Source organism: Salvia hispanica, chromosome 5 (assembly GCF_023119035.1).
Source record: "Salvia hispanica cultivar TCC Black 2014 chromosome 5, UniMelb_Shisp_WGS_1.0, whole genome shotgun sequence".
Classification (NCBI taxonomy): domain Eukaryota; kingdom Viridiplantae; phylum Streptophyta; class Magnoliopsida; order Lamiales; family Lamiaceae; genus Salvia; species Salvia hispanica.
In genome coordinates, this window is record NC_062969.1 from 29,535,196 (window position 1) to 29,558,040 (window position 22,845).

General features: G+C 38.3%; 4 protein-coding genes across 5 annotated transcripts; 2 read left to right on the plus strand and 2 right to left on the minus strand.

Annotated features, from left to right (window-relative positions):
• Positions 1-1,372: 1,372 nt before the first annotated feature.
• On the plus strand, positions 1,373-2,560 carry LOC125186746 (pentatricopeptide repeat-containing protein At3g56030, mitochondrial). The gene has a single exon (XM_048083192.1). It carries the CDS (start codon positions 1,439-1,441, stop codon positions 2,423-2,425), a length of 987 nt encoding a protein of 328 aa, XP_047939149.1. The 5' UTR covers positions 1,373-1,438; the 3' UTR covers positions 2,426-2,560.
• Positions 2,561-4,048: 1,488 nt separating this feature from the next.
• LOC125187680 (U-box domain-containing protein 1-like) lies at positions 4,049-6,283 on the plus strand. Of its 2 annotated transcripts, XM_048084305.1 has the most exons (2): positions 4,049-5,738; positions 5,797-5,944. In XM_048084305.1, exons 1-2 carry the CDS (start codon positions 4,074-4,076, stop codon positions 5,815-5,817), a joined length of 1,686 nt encoding a protein of 561 aa, XP_047940262.1. In that variant the 5' UTR covers positions 4,049-4,073; the 3' UTR covers positions 5,818-5,944. The 2 variants fall into 2 exon arrangements, with proteins under 2 accessions (XP_047940262.1, XP_047940261.1); XM_048084304.1 differs by having other exon boundaries at positions 4,049-6,283.
• A 621-nt stretch (positions 6,284-6,904) lies between these two features.
• LOC125189095 (UTP--glucose-1-phosphate uridylyltransferase 3, chloroplastic) lies at positions 6,905-15,094 on the minus strand. Its single transcript, XM_048086288.1, has 17 exons — positions 14,268-15,094; positions 13,787-13,967; positions 13,553-13,702; positions 13,280-13,441; positions 13,012-13,184; positions 12,883-12,949; positions 12,238-12,404; positions 11,440-11,598; positions 10,553-10,644; positions 10,128-10,222; positions 9,698-9,775; positions 9,477-9,572; positions 9,186-9,260; positions 9,024-9,115; positions 8,777-8,939; positions 7,959-8,019; positions 6,905-7,316 (listed from the first exon to the last, which is right to left on the minus strand). Exons 1-17 carry the CDS (start codon positions 14,915-14,917, stop codon positions 7,204-7,206), a joined length of 2,574 nt encoding a protein of 857 aa, XP_047942245.1. The 5' UTR covers positions 14,918-15,094; the 3' UTR covers positions 6,905-7,203.
• Positions 15,095-18,654: 3,560 nt separating this feature from the next.
• LOC125190128 (SAM50-like protein SPAC17C9.06) lies at positions 18,655-22,095 on the minus strand. The gene is made up of 4 exons (XM_048087331.1): positions 21,519-22,095; positions 20,637-21,131; positions 19,747-20,259; positions 18,655-19,038 (listed from the first exon to the last, which is right to left on the minus strand). Exons 1-4 carry the CDS (start codon positions 21,999-22,001, stop codon positions 18,955-18,957), a joined length of 1,575 nt encoding a protein of 524 aa, XP_047943288.1. The 5' UTR covers positions 22,002-22,095; the 3' UTR covers positions 18,655-18,954.
• Between the last annotated feature and the right edge of the window lie 750 nt (positions 22,096-22,845).

Here is a 22,845-nt window from a genome sequence, read left to right on the forward strand (position 1 = left end):
AGAATTTTAAATGTAATGAGACATCACTTAATAAAGAAGCTCTTGACTTAATCTAACATATTAATTAAATACATTAATTCTAACTTAAAATATAAATAGTGTAAGGAGTTTGTGACGAGCCGAAAAGCAACAGTGCAAGTAACATGGGACGGAGGGAGCATTTAAAATGTCCATTTTCTTGAATGACACATTACTTTAGGTAAAGTTTTAACTAGAGAGAAAAAAATAATTGAATATTTCTTTTGGTTTGACCACAGGTTTTCCGACCCCACCTTCGGCGGAATTAGATTAATCATACTCGACCAAGCTTGCAGTCTGCGGATTAAGGCCGATAGTCTTCCAACGGGTGGTGAGGTTTGAACTCGTGACCTCAAAGTCACCACAGCTCCGCACTGCCAACTGCGCTATATCCCGTTGGTAAATTACTGAATATTTTAATGATGACAAAAAAAGAAGATAATTTATCCCAAAAGTAGTAATTTTGATTAGGATCAATCAAAAATAAAATATAATCACTTTAAATAGGATGGAAGGAGTATTTTATACTTTTTGAAAAAATGACTAGTTAATAAAGCCAAAATTATATACTCCATGAACATTTAGTTTGACACGAGTTTTAATACATAACTGGAAAAGTAAGAGTGAGATAGAAACAAATTTTTTTTATATATTATTAGTGGAGAAATGAGTCTCACTTCATTAGATAGAAAAGACTTTCGAAAATTAGAAAGTTCATTACATTTCAGTGACGGATAAGAAATGAAATAGTTCTTACTTTTTGGAGATGGACTAAAAAAAATAGTTCATACTTTTCAGGCACGAAGGGAGTATTAAAGTAGTAATTTTTATTTTATATAGCCTTATTCCACCCTCTATCAGTTAGTACTCCCTCTATTCTATGGTAAGTGTATTCTATGACAAGTGAGATGCCTTTGATGAAGTACTGGTAAGTGTATTCTATGACAAGTGAGACGCCTTTTATGAAGTACTGGTAAGTGTATTCTATGACAAGTGAGACGCCTTTTATGAAGTACTAGAGTCTTAAAAAGTTATAATATTCCTTCTTATCTCATAATAGGAGTCATATTTAAGGTGAACATAAAATTTAAGAAAGGTAAAGAATAGTGAGTTAAAAAAATTAGTAGAAGATGAAGTTCACTTTTTTATATTAATTTTATAATAGAGTATAAGTAAGTGAGTTAATGGAACGTGATACTTATTACTATTTATGATAAAAATGAAATGCAACTCTCGTGGAATAGTGAGAGTATTAATATTTAAAATTAATATTTAACATGAGGCGAGAGTATGTATGAAATATAATAAAAGAGTCGATAAGCCCATACAAAACTAATTACTAGTATATCACTAAACCACTTGGGCCAACAAATTTTGTAGCCAGCCCATTAAGACGTACCTACGCCTCCAGCATAATGAAATGGTCGTCTTCAAATGTCAAACCCTAATTCAAATGATTACTCTTCGCAGGCTTCGTAAACCTTCTAAAACGGTAACACTGATCTACGATGCTACCGCCGCTCAATTCAGCACTCAAACTTCTAATTCAGCTCCAACGTCGGCCAAGTTCGACGGCCTAATCAATTCCGCCGGCCGCCGGGGAGATTTCGCCGCCGTGCGCGACCTCCTCTCGCAGCGCCTGACCTTCGGCTGCCTCAACACCGCCAACACATTCAAGTTCATCGCGAGCGGCACCGCCTCGATCGACGATCTCCTCTGCAACCTCGCCGCCCTGGACGACTGGTTCACCAGGAAGCACGCGCACGACGCGCTGGTCGCACAGCTCGCGCGGCTGCACCGCACCGATGAGGCGCTGCGCGTGGCGGTGGCGATGGCGCAGCGGAGCTTCGGCGCCACGCCGGTGACGTTCGATCCGATCGTGAACGTGCTCGCGAAGAGGAAGGAGATGGACGCCTGTTGGCGCGCAATCGACGCGATGCGAGCGTGCGGCGTCCGGCCGAGTCCGACGGCGTACCACTACGTCCTGTCGGGGTACTGCTTCGTCGGCGACGTGGCGTCCGCGGCCGACACGGTGGAGAAGATGGAGGCGGAGGGGATGGAGATCGTGGCGGAGACGTACGACGCGCTGGTGCTTGGCGCGTGCAGGACGGGGAGGGTGGAGGTGGCTGTGGCGGTGGTGCGGAGGGCGGTGGAGAGTGGAGTGCGGGCGTTGTACTCGACGTATACTCACATCATAGGGGAGATGTTGCGCCGCGAGTATTACGAGCAGGCGGCGGAGTTCGTGAGGATTTTGGCCGGAAGGAATGAGAAATTGGATGCGGAGATTTACGGGTATCTGGTGCGGCGGTTGAAGTATAAGAGAAGAATAGAAGAGGCTAAATCGGTGGCGGAGGAGATGGATCAAAGGGGATTGCCGGTTGCCGATTTGAAATTAGAAGAGGATTGAATAGTGTACTTGAGCCATGAGTCATTAATTAACATTAATCAAGAGTTAATTTCAATTAGTAATCCCCACATATGTATAAATCATTTTCTTGAAAAAATAGCAATTTGTCTCACAATTGAGATATGGTCAATTGGATATTCAGGAATTTGTTTCACACACAAACCAAATAGTATATAAAAGTTTAATCAATTTCCAGGCAACTGCATCGAGTTGAATTTCTTTATAATGGAAAAGAGAGAAATAGCCCACATAAGATTTGGGCATGCATTACAAATAGCTAAAATCCAAGTTTTGAAGTCAGCAATCAACAATTAAGACTAATTCAATAAACTATGCAACAAACGCATCTACTTAATTTCATACATTCATATGGTCATATCAAACATGTCATTATTTAAGCTATAGTCAATCGTCCAAACATATATTGAAAATATGACTTTATCCTTTAACATTTGTTTTTTTTCTCAATTAAGACTCCTACCACCATTGTTTTTTCTTTATTCTTTTAGCACTTTTAATACTAGCAATATAATTTTCAATTTACCCTGTGTCTATGTGATTGTAACCATCAATCTATTGGCGGAAAAAGGAGAGTTCCATTATATCTAAGGGAAATTGGTCTCTAAAACCATAAACTTTGCCCAAAATTTGGTATTTTCCATTAACTTTGAAATTGGTATATAATATCACGAACTTTGTATTTTGTTTGGTATTTCCCACGGCATGTTTATTACTATATTTGGCTAACTTACGAGGCTTTTATCATACTTGACACAATTAAATCAACGTGGTTTTCAACGTGACTTTTTATGCTACATGTTATGAACTTAAAAAGTGGTTTCAAATATTATAAAACATATCACGATTGCCTATATTAAATAAGATTTTGATGAAAATATCTTATTTGAGTGAGTTTGGGAAATACCAAACAAAATGCAAAGTTCGTGATATTATATATCAATTTCAAAGTTCATGGGAAATACCAAATTTTGGGCAAAGTTCATGGTTTTAGAGACCAATTTCCCTATATCTAATATACATCATTGTTGTTAACAATTCTACTCTACCAAGCAGAAAAACAATTTTTTCTACCAAGCAGAAAAACAATTTTCAATTCTTGGGGTGCCAATACAAACAAAGTCGATTATTAATATCCAATCCTCTTAACTTAACTATTACAAAATCTTTTCTCAATCGAGCATTGATCGTTAAGAATTTCGATGTCAAATCGATGTTTGTTTGAGAAACAGGTTAAATGATCTTGTAGCTCAAGTGAAGATGATTCCAGTCATGATTTCGATTTCAATGACCAATCATTGGATCAATTGGAATGAGTCCCCAAGAAAACAGAGTTGACTTTTGTACTAATAGGATAGAATTATTGTTAAGAGTTAGGGATTGCCAAATATTAATATATAAAGTATATGCATATAAAATTAAGATGAGCCTGCAGGCCGGTATGCCCTCCAAATGGCAGCCCTCCAAGAATTCCAATGTCCCTCTCACATAATCCATCTTCAGTCAGTCCAAGCAGAAAAGATCAAGAGCCTGTCCTAATATTTTATTTCATTTGGATAAATAAAGATTTAGTTGAGTTACAATATTGTTCCAAACAAAGCAAAAGTCATGCAAAAGGAAACGTATACCGATGGACGCAACAGCCATGGAAGGTGCTCAACCTCCTCTGATGGTCTCCTCAGGGTTTCTTCCGGCCGCAACGCTGCTGGAGTCGCTGATCCTCGTCTCAGATGACGTGGCATCGATCGAGAAGGCTCCTTTCCTGCAGAGAAAGAACATCTCTGCGATGATGAGAAGGATAAGTCTACTGTCCTCGTTGTTTGAGGAGATCCAAGAACAAGTGCAGAAGCAGCCACTCCCACCCTCTTCAGTGCTGTGCCTCACCGAGCTCTACTCCGTTATTCGGAGAGCCAAGATTCTGATTGAGAGCTCAGTACAGGGCAGCCTCTTGTGGAATCTCATGCAAACTGAGAGCATCTCCAATCAGTTCTATACCTTGGTGAAGGAGATGGCGAGGGCGCTTGATATCCTGCCTCTCAGCTTGCTCGATTTGAGCGCGGATACCAAGGAGCAGGTTGAGCTTCTCCACAAGCAGGCAACGAGAGCCCAGCTGTATGTGGACCATGTGGAGGCTGAAACAAGGGATCACCTCATCCGAGCTGCAGTCGCAAACAACGAGGGGAGCCGGAAGAGCAAGGGATTCGTTGATCTAGTCAGAGTCAGAGACAGTTTGCGCAGCATGGGTGTGAATAGCCCAGAACAGATTGCACAAGAGGTGTCAAAACTAGAGGCAGAAGCAGAGAAGCAAGCAGGGACAGGTGGGCTTGTAGTGGTTTCTAATATCAACAGTCTCATCTCCTTGATATCAATGTCGAAAACTAGTGTGGAAGAGAACTCGAGAGCTCACGTGGATTTGAAGAAGCGTAAGGTGCCCACAAGCAATCGCCAAGACCAGTCGTTTTCTAGTTTTATGGCAGTGAGCGTACCTGATGAGTTCCGCTGCCCGATCTCGCTTGACTTGATGAATGATCCTGTGATCGTGGCATCGGGGCATACTTATGACCGGAGTTCGATTGCACAGTGGATCAATTCCGGTCACCACACGTGCCCAAAGAGCGGGCAGAGGCTGATCCACATGGCTCTGATACCGAACTACGCATTGAGAAGCTTGATCCAGCAATGGTGCCAAGAGAACATGATCCCAACTGCTGCATCAGAGGTGGAAAGAAGTAGTAGCAAGAGAAGGTCTAGTGAGACTGCTGTTGATCATATCTCTGTAACTAAAGCTGCTGCAGATGCTGTAAAGATGACGGCTGAGTTTCTAGTAGGGAAACTAGCAACGGGATCGCGGGATATCCAAAGGCAGGCAGCGTACGAGCTCCGGTTGCTTGCTAAAACTGGAATGGACAACCGCAGTATAATTGCTGAGGCAGGAGCTATTCCATTTCTGGTCACTCTTCTAGGTTCACCTGATTCGAGAATCCAGGAAAATGCGGTGACTGCATTGCTCAACCTCTCCATACACGAGAACAACAAAATGCTCATCATGGCTGCTGGAGCGATTGACAGCATAGTGGAAGTTCTGCAATCAGGAAACACAATGGAAGCGAAAGAGAATGCAGCAGCAACAATTTTCAGTCTGTCAATAATAGGTGAGCATAAAGCAATAATTGGTGCTCACCCACGAGTTATTCCAGCATTGGTGCGGCTCCTAGGGGAAGGAACAGCTGCAGGAAAACGCGATGCTGCAACAGCGCTCTTCAACCTTGCACTCTTCAATGCTAACAGAGGCAAGGTAATAATTTCGGGCGCAGTTCCGTTGCTTATTGAGCTGCTGACAGATGATAAGGCAGGTATCACAGATGATGCTCTAGCAGTGCTTTCCCTTCTCTTGGGATGTGCTCAAGGACTGGAAGAGATACGGAGGAGCCGTGATCTTGTGCCCCTTCTTATCGATCTTTTGAGGTTCGGGTCTTCCAGGGGGAAGGAGAATGCAATCACCCTTCTACTTGGACTCTGTAAAGATGGGGGAGAGGAAGTTGCACCAAGACTGTTGATGAATCCATACAGCATTCCTTCTCTTCAGAGACTAACAGCAGATGGCTCATTGAAAGCTCGACGAAAAGCTGATGCACTGCTTAGAATACTCAACAGATGCTGCTTTTAAATCCCACTTCATGTTGGATGTTAAATAGTCTTCAATTTATTCTTCAACTTCTTGTCCCTAAACCCTGTTATACCCCATTGATCAATATCTTCTGTAAATCTGTACACAGCACCGACATACAGATTATTTCTATTACATAAGCAATACCTTACTTTGTATTTTGCATCCAAATATCTGAAACAAATGTGATAAAGTGTTAGCAATAAAACAAAAATTGAAAAACGAAAACTGAACTCAACGAATTGTTTACCCAGTTCATCACAATGTGGCTACATTCAGACAAGTCAAGTATTTTCCACTGGAGAATTTCTACTGATATATTGCGACTTACAGTACAATGAGTTGAGCTATATATAAGTAGGACTAAACTCTTACAAGTTGAAACCTAACATCACAACCCAACATGAAGATCACACCAATTTCAGTGCAAGAAATGAGCTGCAAACCCAACAACACACCTACCTGTCATTGTCAAAGTTTCAAGCGCAACTAATCTGCATACTTAAAAAATGAATAACCATATTAGATTAATGAGTCGCAAGGTAAAGAGCTTGAATCAGTTAAAACCAGAATTAGAAAAGTAATGGAATAGGTACAAATAGGAGCAGCAGGAAGAAGTACATTAATTTTGTGTAGCTATCTTGTTTATTTAAGAAATGAAGCTGGGAGTCTTGTTGATGGTTAAACAAGAATTGCATTCAGGAGGTGATGGTCATTTCTCCTTTCCTAATAGTATAAGCAAATCAAATCTTAAAATAGAAAATTATCTAGTAACAACACTGAACAATCACAAATTAGCAAACAAACCATATAAGCAAGGATCTAGAATACATTTCTTCTGAGGGAGATCAGGAAGAAACGAAAACAACTATACCAGTTGAACGTTCTTTACAAGATATACATATAAATTACATCAGGAGCTATCACCCTAATAATCATACAAATGCTCAGTCAATACAATATTACAAAAGGACAGGATCTCAAACAGGTTCAACTTGTGTTCAACCAAGCAGCAAGGTGGAGCAGCCACAGGAAACCATTGCATTTATCAGTGAACAATAATTCACATGTTGCAAGATGTGGAAGGATTATCTTATAACTCTATCAATTCCAGTTCAATGCGTCTCCCCCTTGTTTTGTAGTTCCAAAACCAAGTTCCACTCTCCATCAACTCTGCCTCAATAGGCTTCAACTGAATATCTAAACCTGAATTGGGATTTCAAATGATATACTACAATTAGTAACGTGTTTAACATGCAAAACATTTCACTAGATAAGTCATGCAAAACATGTTCGGCATACACAGACATCCATATTAATCTACACACTCAATATATGATAAAATATACGTACGTGTCTTGTGTACTGAATGAATTCCCTTAAAACAGTCTATTCTTTCTGACTTAACTTAGTCTATCATTGCTGTACCATTCCAACACAAGCATATGCCTTGCCATTTTAGAAGTACTGCATATACCATAGAGTTCCACGCATGAATCCCATCTCATACTAGACTTAAGGACAAACTTAAGAATCTCTACCATGCTTGATAAAGACACGTAACCAGAGACCAAGCAACATTGGGAGAAAAGAGTTTGATATGCAGATTTCGCACTGACAGTAAGGCTTCTACTGAAACCTAATGTCATACTATGTTAGTTCCAATTGATTTCAGATAGTAATGAACTAAAGATGATATCAGAAGTTGTACTTTGAGTAGTATTGTGGATGAGAATCAGAAGCAAGTGGTTTTTGCACAAATAGTTGAAAAATGGATGCCAAACCATTGATTTATGAAGGCTTCAAAAAAAAAAGAAATCGTGTACAGCAGCTATATCCAACATTAACCTGAAACTCCTTGGGAAATCTCCAATTTGTGGCCATCTGGGACATCAAAAGTATAATTTCCCTGCATAGGAGATAAGAAAAGTTGAGATTCTATGGATCTATTCGCTAAGCATTTTCTGGAGGGAATACACAAAGACTTAGTCATGGTAATATGCTATAAACCCTGCCTTGGCTGATCTTTGGGATCAGAAGTGAAAAGCACAAAAAGTTAGAAGCCCACTAATTTTAATTAAATTATTTGAGATATAACATTATGCAGAGAATAAGACCACTTAGAGTCTTATATGATATCTACAATAGAGAAGAATTCAAGAAGCTCTTCTTCTTTTACCGTGTTGCTTCTTATTACAACAAGGGCATTTATATTTCTCATCCTCACTAAAGCTTTCAGTGTAGTAACTAGTGAGGGTTGACTATCTTTGTTACTAGCTACGTATGATTAATATCAATGCTCCAGATTGAGTTGAGGGGAAGTGTTTGTGTATATATAGATGCTTCTTTGAAAGTTTTCCCCAACATCAATGTTTCTACCGTTGATTTAACAGTCCCAAAATAGACTATGTGTCGGTCCATTTCATATTCGAATCGTACAGCTCTCATGAGTGCCAAATACCACCAACGACATGAAACCTTAATGATCCTTTATTTTCCATTACTCAAAAAACATTCCATATATACCTAAGATTCTTTTCTTCTAGCGATGATATTGCTTTAGGATCTAGAATGTCAAATGCATTTATGTAATGCATGTAAAATTGCTTCTAAGAGAAGGATAAGGTACCTATGTCAAATATTAGAAATGGAACTGCCAAACTCACCTGTATTACAACATCCTTTGCTTCGAATTCAGCATTTCCATGCAGTATTACTTTTAAAGCCTCAAACCGCTGCAAATCATGCTTCCAGTATGAGTTATCTCCTGAATTCCAATTTATTCCATCATTCAGGACTTTTACATTCTCTAGCTTGCACCTAGCACACCTGGATTAATGAAACTTCATTTTAGTAAAATCTAGAACCTTTCGTATTCATCTCCGTAGTTCATTAAAATTGGGCATATAATACCTCCTTCCATATTGTAATAGAGCTTCACCTATTTCATTGGTTTTAGTTGAGCCCACAATATTTTCAGCTAAAACGACCAAACTTCCATCAAGCTGCATTAAGTGAGAGACATCAGTAAAAGGGTAAACTAATGAAGAAACTATATGCTAGCAAGTTTAGAACCTGAACATTTCTCCATAGAAACTCAGCAACCTCAATTTGCAACTCAGAACCCTTGGCTATTGAACCACCCACAAACTGGCAAAAAGAAAGCAGACAGAACAGTGGTTCACTTTTCTGATTCCAAATATGCTCAAGATGAAAAAATAAATAAATACATGCATAAATACAATAGTTTTATCAGAAAAGGGGCCCATGATCAGGGTTGATTTAGATTGAAAAGGAGCCCAGATTAATATTAATTTAGCAGGATGAAGAGAGATAGTCCTAATAGCATTATCATGAATTTAGAACCTTTTGACTGATGATTTCCCAAAGGGGCCCAAGAGCAGGATGAAGAAGGATAAGATATGGTGGTCCACAATTAACATACATTTCATTATCTTCTACCTGCAAAACAGGAAATATTATATAAATAGAATGAAGCTCAAGTATACAAAATAACGTGGAAGAAATGATGGTTCGATAAAATTGATCAGATATATCATTAATGTTGAAAGAAATATCAAATTTACCTCAGGAATTGTTACCCCACACCGAGAAAGTAAATCATAAGCATTTCGCATCATGTCCAATAGTGCACCATCTGGAGTCTGATATAACAAGTTGGTGTAAGAGTGCTTTAAGCTTATAGTGAAATATAAATAAATAAATTTATCATGACCACTCAATAAGCAGTTTTTTTTTTTGACAAACGAGCTCATTGCATGCTGATTTGAATTTATAGCAGAGACAAAAGTGCACAAATATGACTGCTATACAAAACACACATATTACATTTAAGAAGACATAGTAAGCCAGGATCATGGAAAACTATTAAGAGAAAGTTTTCGTATTGGCATTTTTAATAAACAATAAAAGCAAGCATGACCTCGTTTGTGAAAAAAATCATAAAAAAAATCTATCATCAAAAGGATAAGTACTAAAAAGTTCATCAATTTGGACCTGGTGCAGAGACTTATCAGTATGGCGCCTTTTCTTCTTAGCAGAAGATGTGACCTTTCTTCTTTCATTGTATACAATGAAGGTATCAAGATCATCTGAAAATAATAATTTTCATGGTCAGCACAAAATTCATACTCCCTCCGTCCCAAGGTATTAGACCAACTTTCCTCTTTGGGATGTCCCAACATATTAGACTCATTACCTTTTTTAGCAAAAAGCATCTATCTTATTTTATTCCCCACCTACTTTTTTCTCTCTTCTCTCCCCTACTTTTTCCCTCTCTCATACTTTACTCTCTCCACTTTAACTATTTAAATATCAATTCCTTAAATCATGTGCCCAAAAGAAGTGAGTCTAATACTCCGGGACGGAGGGAGTACAAAAATTCCTAAAGAACTTGCAATGCACTGTACATACGACCAGACCTTCAACACCTTTATAACATCGAGAAGAATATCTGTTGGTGAAATGATCAGCAATATTTTGCATTGTACATTCCAGACGGCCTCCGGGGACACTACCACATATCAAAACATGAAGAACACTTCAGTGAATTATCACTATGCATATCAAAAGACATGATAAAATAACACAGATCATATGTTATATGAAGCTATGGCCTATAACAACTCCCCAGAATACTTCATTATTACTGGCTGTTTCAATTGTTAAAATCTTATTTTCAGACAAGTGAAATCGTGATCCACAGACACAGTCAACTTTAATTAATAAGAGATTACATGAGAAAAGGTTATTAAAATGAAAACCTAGTTGATAGCTGATTTCATTGTTATAATGCATATATTGTGTACATCTTCCAGCAGCTTTTAGCCTGGACTAAACCAAAATGTTTCAATCCAGTTTCAAGTTCTACCAGTATTTATGACCTGACTGTGATGAACTTCATGATTTCTTTTTCTCTACTTAAAACTTCTCATATATATGACATTTTTCAATGTTTTCATTTAGAGTTCATGGACACATATTAAAATTTCTGAATAAACTTTAAGCAGATCTTCTACTTACACGAAGAGGGGTATCATATATTTTTAAGGACCTATATAAAGCATAAGAAAATAGTCCATCTTTTAATGTCAAAATATTAGGGAACGAAATCACTGTAGCACCCCATTCATCTTCAGAATTTTCTCCGTGATATTCAGTGTTTTATTAATATATATCCCAGGTAGAATCATAAACATCAGCGGAAAGTATTGAGACAATATTATAACAAATGTTGAATTGACAGCCATGTCATGGTGTAGATTAAATCATAAGTAGCTTAACTTGAGTGAAGATTCCTAGGCTTTACCAGTGTTTGATTCCAAATTGATCCATATATGTGATTGATTTTTTAATATTAAGCACCATCCCCGGCAAACTTCTCTCGTCTGTACTTGATCCAATAAGCTCTGCAGAAGCTAAATCCACATAAAGTATATTTGTGTTGGCAGGGAACTCTGCCTGTAAACTTCACACAAGGAAGACAATGCAAATTAGAATTCTGTTCAAGAAAAATATGGAAGTTTTGACATTTAAAAAAAAAGCGAGCATGAGAGATCATGGCTAGTGAGTGAGAGTATTTCTTGGGTTCGCTATTGCAAAAATGAGTTCCAGGCAGAGTAACTAGGTAATTAACAAGCAGCAAAGCATTTCCTTAAGGAAAAGAAATATACTTAGGAATTGGATTGAAGGAGAACTTTTGGTATATAAAATATAATCCACAGAAGGCCTGACGGTCAATCAGCTTTTGAAACTATATAGTTCACAGGTAATATTCCGAGGACGCCATCATGATCCATGACAAGCAATATAGGCTAATGGATGTGGATGTGCATATCCATGGCCTTTTATCCTACTGACGGTGCATACAAATTCACAATAATTACATTCTGCAGTCCTAAATTACACAGTGCAATCATAGATAGGATGCTAATTACATTCTACAGATCATCTGAAATGGTCAATCAGTGGCTTTAAAGTCATACAAATTACGTCCAAAGGCAAAATTGATAAAAACTTGCAGCTTTAATTGTTGATCATGACAAAAGATAAGGCGGTTCGTGGTTGAAATAACAGAAAATGAAATAGCATGAAGAAGAGAAAGTACCTTCCGGAAGAATGGGGATCGACACTGATTCCAAATTTTTCGAACTCCGTGTATTCAATACATGAGAAACCATAAGCCCATTTATCATCTAAGTTCTTCTTCTCAATTAGGACATTGATGCCTTCTGTTGCCCCAGGATTTCGTTTACACGAGGCAAATCCCAATTTCTGAAAAGACAGAAATTCATCTAAAATACTGAGCTGTAAAGGGTATCCGGCTTCTTCCTAGCTTTGCTATTGACAAATTTGATCACATATACGCACAAAGAGAAGACCAAAGATTCATGCAGCATATGTTGTGCAACAAGAACCCAGCCCTAAAAGTGTACCCCGTCATTCAACGGCGGATGATGAAGATCACAGCCACCATTTTTGTTATATACTGGTAGTGATTAATAAGCAACTCATCATACAGCTATGTATGAAAGACAAATAGAGTCCATAGAAATATAATAAGATGAATATAATCCATAATTTAGTTGCATATTTTATGATTTATTCTGTCTAAGGAACTAAGTAAAGGTACATGGCACTCTTTTATGTTTCACTCACTCACCAAACCCACTGTTAGCGACAAACCTTAACATAATTCAACTACATTTAAGGGACTCATGAAGTAGACCACGGTTAGAATTCATGTTCTTGCCTTTCCATGGTGCAAACCAATTCCAGCCAAAGCCAATAGAGTTATATCCGTAGCAGCTACAACATTACTGTAAAACCCCAATATTAGTACATTCTCCAATAAAAAGAAAATAAATAAGAATGAACTGACCTGATTTGTCTAACAGTAACTCCTTTCCTTGCATGACTCCGAAACCATTTAAAAACCCCTTTATAGTGGGCCAATTTCCATATCACACCATGACCTCCAGGTTTACATACGGGCTCAAGAGGTCTTTTGACAATCCAATGACCATCTTCAGCAGCAATAGTGGGAACAAGTGGCTACAATGAACAACAAATAACATAACATTTCTACTAATAAAGAAATTTATTTAATAAGTATGAATATCAGAAACATTTTAGCGCCAAATTAAAACCTGTTCAAAGAGTTGAAAATTCGAGCTTCCCCGTCCAAACCATCCATGCCTTTCACAAAGATTAGTAATGTGTTCATGGTTGTTTTTTGCAGAGCTTGTCATAATTGCAACAGGAGTGATGCATTGTTTCTTATACAACTTGAAGTACAAGAACTCTCTAGCCTTGCAGAATAGAAATTTCCAATTAAACACAATCGATGTATTTTTCATCCCTTTGGACCATTGTGATTCACAAATAGAATTATATGTGGTTGATATATTGAGCCAGCATACCTGAAGATCTCTTATAAGGCCTTCCAACAAAGTTCTCCCACAGTAAGGAAGCATTGCAGCAGGAAGACATTCACCAGTTTCAGGGTCCACCAGGCCAAGCCTATCTGCCGACCCTCCTAGAGGATAAATTTCTCCCAAGTCAGGCAAACCCTGGAAATGGGTTAAAAATGTAAAACCAAAGAAACAAAATCCAGAAATTTATCCCCCTTGAAAAGAAAAATATAATGATCTGACCTCAATCCCCCAAAAAGCAGCTTGAGATGCATATTCAGTGTTTTCAGAAAGATCAAGAACAGAGGGCGGATGAATTTCCACAAATTGACGTCTCAACGACATAGCTGTTTGGCCATTCCAATGGGTGGTATGCCCTTCCTGAGTAGATTGAGCAAGCAGCTCTAACACTGAAATCTGATATCTAAAATGGGAACATGTGCTTAGGAGTAACATCTACATTGGTAAATTTGATATGAAATGGAATTTCTTTAAAACATCAAAATGAAAAGTTGGTAGGCACAATTTTACAAACTAGAAACATAACTATATTCCTTGTTTGACCCTAAGGATTTAATTGCCACAATAAAACAGTGGAGAAACCAAAGCTATAATCCTCTTTTTTATTTACCATATTTGTTGATCCGAGCGATTGCAGAGTTGAAAGAAACATAGATTGCATTATCAAAGCTTCCAAATAAAACTAATGATCACAAGTACTAACCCGATTATTCCACCAATACAATCATAGAACTGCTCGACTTCACCAAGCATCTTCAGCAGAGACCTCAACGCCGCTCTCTTTTCTTGGCCCACACGTTGACTTCCAACCCCGCCGTTCCCATTCCCATCCCAATTCTCAATCATCTCCGCCAATCCATAAAGCGCGCTTTTGAGAGAAGTCATCCCCATTTGAATCTCTCCGCTCTCAAACTCAGCCAACACATGCTCCTGCCCCGCCGCCGCCACACATTTAAGCAGAAACAATTCACGATCACTCAAATTCACCCCTGCAAAGTGAATCCTCCACGATTGGAGAAAGGACTTGACCCTAGAATCCGAGTCGATCACCCTGAGCTTGTCGGTGAAGGTGCGGCAGCCAGATAAGGACTCCCTGAGCCTCTTCAACCTCGCGATTTCCTGGTGGAAACTAAGGTCCGGCGGAGGCGCGTGCTCTACCGGCGCGGTGGAAACGCGCGGGATAGGGGCGGATGATGAGTGTGTGAGTAAATGCAAGTGATTCGAAGAAGAAAGGAAATAGTTGGAGTGGAGAGAAGTATACTTGTTGGAGAAGAAGAAGGAGTTAGAAGGCCTTGAATTGAAGGTGCAGAGTGGATTATTGTTTGGCAGAACTGAATAATTGGTTCGTGCCATTGCAGAGAGAGAGAGAAAGAGGGAGAATTGGTATTGGATTGTGTGTGAGTGAGTGTGTTTTTGAAGGGGAAAACGATGATTGTTTAGCTCGGATAAGACGAAGATGCGGGAAGCATATACTAATATTGAATTCGAATAAACTCGCGCAGAGTGAAGAAGGAAAGGGAATTGTGACGAGAAATCCTGATATCATGTTCATGGTTCTCATTGGCTGCCCGTATTCTCACCATTTGACGCTTTTCTTTTTACTTTTCATTTATTGTTTTCCCAACAGAAGATAGTAGTAGTTAAATTTCCAAACACCGATCAAAATCACTTAATTTTAAATACTTGCATTATTTATGGTACTATTATGGAGTATTATTTCCGATTTCAATTAAAAATGGAATTATGAAAATTATAAAAAAGAAAATTACTCTACATATTTATAAAAAAAATTACTGCTTCAGCAATTGGACGGTGAGTGATGTTAAAAAAAATTCTAATGTTGCTTGATCTGCTCCTGTTGAAGTCGGCCAAGTCTTAGACGATATGTTAAGAGCATCTCCAATGCAAATAGACCAGCCATAGGTCAGCCACTCTCTCTCCCTCAGCAGTACTAAAAATCCACCTGCCACATCGATTTAGGCCAGCCATAGGCCAACCGCATTAAAAATAATTCAAAATATACTACATTTATGGAATTAAAATTACGATTAAATTACGTGAATTAAATTTACGAGACATATACGGGAAAATTCATTAATTGCATTAAAAAAAGGTACATAGATATAAAAAAAAAAAAAATTACATAATAAAGAAAAAAACTATCGCCGTGCATTCCAAAGTCCTCCGTGACCACAACTCTTCAATTATATCCTTTTCGGAGTTGAATATGAGCTTCCACTTTGCGCACGTCGGCATATTCCTTGAGGCGGCCGACTCCATAGAGAGGTACCCCACGTCGTACGCTTAGGGGTGGCCGTTCCGCTGGCTTGGACCGGCTTCATCGCCATTGGCCCAACTAGTGAAGCTTGTATGCTTTTGTCTTCGATTTATCATGTTTGGTATGATAATGCAGGGCGTACATTATTTGGAAAACGCATCTAACATCCCACAAACGCGTTGGACCCTTAATTGCCGCCCATCGAGACCGGAGCACACCAAATGCCCTCCACGTCCTGCGCGCCGACTCCTGCCTCTTCCGCAAAGTAGGCCTTCCTTTCATCACTTGCGTGTCTAATCGTCTTCACAAAGACAGGCCACCTAGTAAATATCCCATCCAAGTAGGAGCCCATATCATGCCGGTTGCCGTTGGCCACAAATGAGACGGGCGGGACCGATGCCCCGACACTTCTCGTTGAAGAGGGCGACGGGTTCAGGTCGTTGTTCGACCCGACTACCCCAAAATATGCATGCCAGATCCACAACCGTTCGGCTACGGCCTCGAGGATCATCAGATTCTTGACTTGTAGCCGGTCGTGTAGCCCTTCCCGTGCGGGCAGTTCAGTTCTTCCACTCCCAATGCATACAATCTTATCTTGCCAACATCAGGGAACCATGCTGCCTTGCATCTCGCATCAAATGTTGACAATTTTGGGGAGAGGGCTTAATCGGCCCGAAAATGTTATCACCCTGGAATATTTGACATTGGTCTCGACTCACCCGGCATTGGAGATGCTCTAATGCAATTGTTACGTAATTGTTATAGGCATTTAAAACTTGACTATATGTATAATTTTATTATATTTATATCTAATCACATCTACTAATAATATTAATATATCATCTCCAACCTTTATACAAACTTAAACTCATTTTAGTATGATTTTACTCCTCCATTTATACTAAACTCAAACTCGAAAGACTTCCCATTCACTTACTTTTTATTCTTTTCAATTATACTTTTATATTTTTATCTAAATTACACACTAATCCAATAACACTCCCAATAATTTAACTTAAATTAAATAATATAATAATATTAATTAATTAATATAACTATATATCTATTATTGTATTAAATAAAAAATTACATAATTTAAAATTTTTTAAAATAAACATTTCTTAATATTGAATTATGTACCTATAGTATTAATTTAACTAATGTCGTCCACAGGTTTATATTCACAAATCAAAACAAAACTGAATTCTCTATTTAAGAAAATAACAAAACAGTTAACGTCTATTTTTAATTAAACAATACTCCTAGATTAACTTTTTCTAATTATAATATTAACTTGTAATATATACTAATATGGGCTAGCATATTGGCTAGTCCATTAATTAATAACTAATCAAATATTAAATTTTATAATGAGGTACTATTGGAGATATTATTCGTACTGCATATTAAATTTTATAATATTCCTGGAGATAGGTCTAATCTTTTGAAAATCGATTATGCATGCGTTATAGCAATATATTGATTCATTAAGTGGTGTTGGTAATGATATATTATTTCATTAAGTGGAGTACTTTTCTTTTCTACCTACGCGATGATATCATTTGTGGTTACACATGGTTTAAAAAATAGAGTACTAGTATATGCCCTCAGTCGATGTCATATTTGGACGATGACATGGAATTTTAAGAGATACTCCCTCTATCCACAATTAAGATTCTCATTTTATCATTTTGATACATTTGGGAATAGGAGACTTGGTTCATTAGTATTTTATTAATGTTAATGAGGCTTCACATTCCACTCGTATATAATTTAAAACTGATACTACATCTCCCAAAAAATAGAAACTCTTTCATTTTTTGGTTCAACTTTAAAAACATAAACTTTCTATTTTAAGAAATTTCTCTCTCTAATAAGGAGAGGCCCATTTTTCACTAGCACACTTTTATTTCTATTTCTCTCTTACTTTACTAACTTTGCATTAAAACTCATGCTCTTTTAAAAGTTCCTATTTTTAGGAGACGGATAGAGTATAAAAAAGTGTGACTCATATTCAACTCACTTTCTTTCGAACCACTTTTCTTAACACTTCTTAAAACCCGTGTCTGAAAGAAATGAAAAATGAAACTCATATTCACAGGAGGAGAGAGTATTGTTTTATATGTTAAGTATAGAGATAAAATAATAAGAGTATATTTATATTAATATAGGTGAGAACCTTTTTTCTAAAAAAAGGAAATATGACATTTTATATATAAAAAAAAAAAAGTGGCATATCTCGATATGGGCGGAGGGAGTATATGTTATCCTCCATGGCTCCATGCATCACACGAGGTGTGCTAATTGTTGAATTACCTAACCCTAGCGATGTGTAGTGTACTAATAGTTGTTGTAATTCCTAATCCAACTACATTGTTGACTCAAAACGGAGAGAGGGACCATTGCTAGAGCATGGATAATGAAGGTAAAAACGAAATACAAAAATCAACAACCATTGAGTTGCAAATATCGGGCATTTTTATTATTTTAATTTAGTTGTAAATTTACAATATATATTGCGTGTTGGGTAAATATATTTTCAGCATCAACTCCAACTTTTTGCGTCGGCAATATAAATACACTGCCGTCCACATCAAAATGCATAAATACTCCTTTGGCTGCGGCTCCAGAAAAAAATTTCTGTCAACTTTATGGGCAGAGTGCAGAGGCAGCGGAGCGGTGTTGGATAGGACAATGTCATGAGTGATCAAGCAATGTGGCGAGGAAACTTGGTCCCGATGCAGAGGATTGAAAAACAAGGGAAGAAAAGAAGATATGTATGTGTTCTTTTACATACACAAATTAGCTCCAATTTCGGAGGAAAAAACTTAAAGGATGTATTAACAAGGCAACAAACTTATTTTAACATGTCTGCCATGAGAAATACAGCTGATTCTCTAAATAGAATGATGTCAGTCTATGAAAATTTTGTCATCATCATCAACATCAAGTTAGCAAAGTAACAGGAAAGCCATACCATGCTACTTAGAGTTATCGATACCTTTTTGTGTGTGTTTGTGAGACAGCAACTATTCAGATCTCACATAAACATCTTCAGAGGTCCATAAAATGCTTCCAGGTATTAAGAGGAGAACAAGCATTACCACAGAAGTTATTGCAGACGTGAGAAGCTAATCTGTAAACCCATCTTTGAACGATCATGTTCATGTTGTTTCAAAATGTGGCAGTAGTTGACCTGATAATAATGACAGAAATATCATTTAGAAAGCACATTGAGGCAACCTAAAAGTAAGGAACATTGAAGATTACAGAAGACGGTTGGTCCATGGTTGCAGCCGTATATGCATAAAAGAAAAAAATTTATTTCTTAGTCGGTTTTACTTTCCCTGCCCTGATTAGCACTTCACATCAACCATCCAAGACAAAGGAGGAACTCCTTTTGTGGTCCATGTATCAATACGAGAGACTAGTGTTATGAACACAGGAAAACATTTGCCAATTGCCACAAATATTTCTTTTATGTAATAGATGTAATTTTGAAATGCAAACACTAAATGACTAGATATCAAATCAAACTAATTGGCATCTAAACCACCAACACATATCAAACAAGATCAGATATATTATTCTCTGCACACCACAGCCTGGACCATTTTTCTCAGTTTTGGCTTCAACATTTTAATAAGCAGACAAAGAGTTAGCCCCCCTCTAGAGATTTTACTAAGAGAAGATTATATTAAACCAAGCCACATCCACGTATAAGCTAGGCAACCCTAACTTAACACAAAACCATGATCAAAGGTAAAAGATTGACTACCACTTATATGTCATTCCACACTTTCATGTGGAACCGATGTGAGATTTGTATAATCCAATGCCAGCTAGTCTTTATTTCCGAAAGTGTGAATGCAAGAGGAATTTCTTTTAAAGTAAAATAGCTCACCTCCATACGAAATAGCTTGGTCGGTATGATGATTCCAAATCCCGCCCAGCTACGAAAAGAGTCTCGGAATTTCTGGAAAGAAAACCCTTTGTATGCATTCTCAGAAAACCTATTCAGGCTACCAGTGCAAGCAAATATGTGCCCATGGATACCAACTTCCTGGAGAACTCTAAAAGGTAGATTGAAAGAAAAGTCAGCAAAAGCAGTCACAGCAAGGTCTCCACTTATATGATCTTTTTCAGAAATTTTAGATTCTCCATCGCTAGAATAATTGCTGACAACTCTTCTATGCTCAGCAGGGCCTAGCCCTGTACCCTTGAAACCTAAAACAGCTGTTGGGCCTCTCAAGGACAAAACTGGAGAAGAATTATAACCCAGGTAGAACCTCTCAGGCAAATATGAGGATGCATTCAAGGATGCATTTCCCCATGGGAATATCATACCACCTGAAACTCCGAAATTGAATGCAGCCCCATAGATTCCCAAAGGGATAGCATAACGAAGGTCAAATTCCTGTACAGAACAAGAGAAGGGGGGATTTTCTTAAACAGATAAAAATAAAACCTTATCATATATTAACAAACTGAACATTAGTGCGTTGGTGGAAAAGCATTCCCTGGCATGATCGATAAACAATTAAATCATAATTATAAGAAAATTTATTCAAGAAAATAGCATAAATTTAAATGCCAAAGGAGACATTTACTTGTCATGATGCATGAAATCTGAGGTACATATACAGGATCTCATAAAAAGTACTACTAAATAGATTGAGGCATGATGCTGGTACCTTTTATCAAAAATCAATGGTTTCAAATTTAAAGGTTCAGATCATAACTAAAAAAAGGAAACAGCAGATGCACAACAGAAACAGTAGTAGACGTGAAAACCTGGCGAATGAGACTTAAGCTCCGTATATCAGGGAAAAGACCACCAATTTGAGAAGTGGAAACAAAAGCATGCCCTCGAGTTGGCCTCGTAGCTGAATCCCTTTGATCAATTTTAAAAGCATACTTCAAAGCCGAGAATAAACTATGTCCAAGCTTCCTGCTCAAGGTCTCATAAGACATTTGTGAGTCCTCCGATGGATCATCTAAACTTCGCCAAGAGAGATTGTAAGACACGTCATGATTGCCAATTGATAATAGGCAAAGTGAGAGACCTAGTACTTGTTGTCTACGCGAAGAGAACTTAAGCCCATCTAGGGAAAGCAGGGATATTCTAGCCGATAAGGGTGCAGCCAACCCAGTACATTTGGGAAGAGAAAACCCTATACTAACCTCTGACACTTGATCCAAGCCATAAGCCACCGAACCATCCCATAGGTCTCCAAGACCAAACAAGTTTTTCAGTTTCAATGACCCTTGTACAGAATTGTATCGAGCCTACAAAAGCACCGTAAAACATGAATAGCTTAAAAAAGAGGTATAATCATAAGGAAAGAGTGGATAAAGTGATGCACTTATTCTGCAAATACAAATGTAGAAAGTCGTCCATAACACATCACACATGCAAATTCCCAAGCATAGTTGAATAAGCATTTTACTAACTTCAGTTGTTATCTTCTCTCTGAATCTCAGGTGCAATCAGAACCATGGCCTTCTATTTCCCAATATTAACCTGACTTAATTAATACTCAATCTATCTTTTACCATAAACAAGATAAAGTTTATTAGTACAATTAAGAACAATTAAAGAAGCGAACATCTCATAAACCAGAACAATTAATTAATCAAAGAATGAATACACATATGTTAATTCGATAATGCTACCTCAGGTTCAAAATAAACCCCCAAATCTCCGGTGAGCTGGTTCCTCGCCTCAGAGACCTCAACGACAACGTTAACGGCGGTCGGGAGTCCCGGCGGGCCGGCATCGAGAGTTACGGTAACCGAATCAAACAAACCGAGACGCCGCAGCCTTGCGTTGACGGCTGTAGCGGCGCGCAGCAGCTCTAGGAAGGTAGTGGCCTCCCTGAAGATCGGCTCCACCTCCGCCGCGATCAGGAAGTAATAGGTCCTGGTGTTGCCCTTTATGATAACGTCATTCACCCGAACTACCACCCTCTCCTCCGCCGCTAGCCGCCTAACCAGAGACTCAATCTTAGCGCCATCTGTTGGCATCTGAATCGAGGATTCAGAGTCTTCTCGTCCTTCCTCTTCCAAGTCATCATCGTCTTCGTAATCATCGAAGTAATCGTCCAATTCTTCGAGATCTTCGGTGTGGGAAATCGGTGTTTCCGGCTGAGCTACCATCGGGGAAGAGATGATCGGCAGCGGTTACTGAATAGTGAGAAGATGACTCGCTGCTGATCAACACCGTCAATTTTAGATGTTAGATCAGGAGTTGAGGACTGATTAACTAAAATTAAATAAATAAAATTTTTAATAAAATAGAGAAGAAAATTAAGAAAAAATGTTAAAAAAAGAAATACTCTATTTATTTTTAAGAGTGAACTACATCAAAAGTCCCTTACGTTTTCAGTTGTGACACTGCAAGTCCCTCAGAAAAAAAATATCCACGGATGTATAACCTTAAAATTAATCACGTATCATGTTTTTTGTGACTAAAAGACCCTTCGGCCCTTAAAGGGCATTTTGGACAAAGCATGCACATAATCTGAGAATGTGCAGTGGCGGCCTGCTGCATGCTGCACATCGGTCACTGTTGATCTGATGCGATTTGACATGTAGCAGCGGTTGTTGGTATTTCTCCTCTCTCTCTACTCCTTCTCTCTCTCTGTCTCTCTCTCTTGATTCAAATATATAGATTGAGTGTGTGTTTATGTATTAAAAATTTTAGACTCAATTCAAAAATATCACACCATCATTCATTTTTCCCTCACCCGCCGAAACACACTCTGCAAACCCTCTTCTCTTGCATGAATGACGCCAAAGTGGAAGCGCACTGGAACCTCCGGCGCCGGCGAGTCATCTTCGCGGAAGTCATCTCGTCGTAAAAAGAAACCCTCACCACCGCCCCCGCCACGAAGACATGCACCTGAGATCATAGATGTGGAGGGAGAATTCTTTGATCATAGTATGAATGAGCAGAGAGATGTTGTAGATGCTGTTGATGTTGGTGTTGGATTGAATGATG

Excerpts from the sequence above, each read along its gene's own strand:
- LOC125186746 (XM_048083192.1), top strand. The coding sequence starts at position 1,439 with ATGGTCGTCTTCAAATGTCAAACCCTAATTCAAATGATTACTCTTCGC.
- LOC125187680 (XM_048084304.1), top strand. The coding sequence starts at position 4,074 with ATGGACGCAACAGCCATGGAAGGTGCTCAACCTCCTCTGATGGTCTCC.
- LOC125189095 (XM_048086288.1), bottom strand. The coding sequence starts at position 14,917 with ATGGCACGAACCAATTATTCAGTTCTGCCAAACAATAATCCACTCTGC. Across the intron at positions 10,223-10,552 it reads ATGTTATAAAGGTGTTGAAG|ATGATCTTGATACCTTCATT; the intron begins GTCTGGTCGTAT and ends TATTATTTTCAG. Across the intron at positions 9,116-9,185 it reads TTCTATGGAGAAATGTTCAG|CTTGATGGAAGTTTGGTCGT; the intron begins GTTCTAAACTTG and ends CACTTAATGCAG.
- LOC125190128 (XM_048087331.1), bottom strand. The coding sequence starts at position 22,001 with ATGGTAGCTCAGCCGGAAACACCGATTTCCCACACCGAAGATCTCGAA. Across the intron at positions 20,260-20,636 it reads GCTTAAGTCTCATTCGCCAG|GAATTTGACCTTCGTTATGC; the intron begins GTTTTCACGTCT and ends TGTTCTGTACAG. Across the intron at positions 19,039-19,746 it reads CCAAGCTATTTCGTATGGAG|GTCAACTACTGCCACATTTT; the intron begins GTGAGCTATTTT and ends CATTATTATCAG.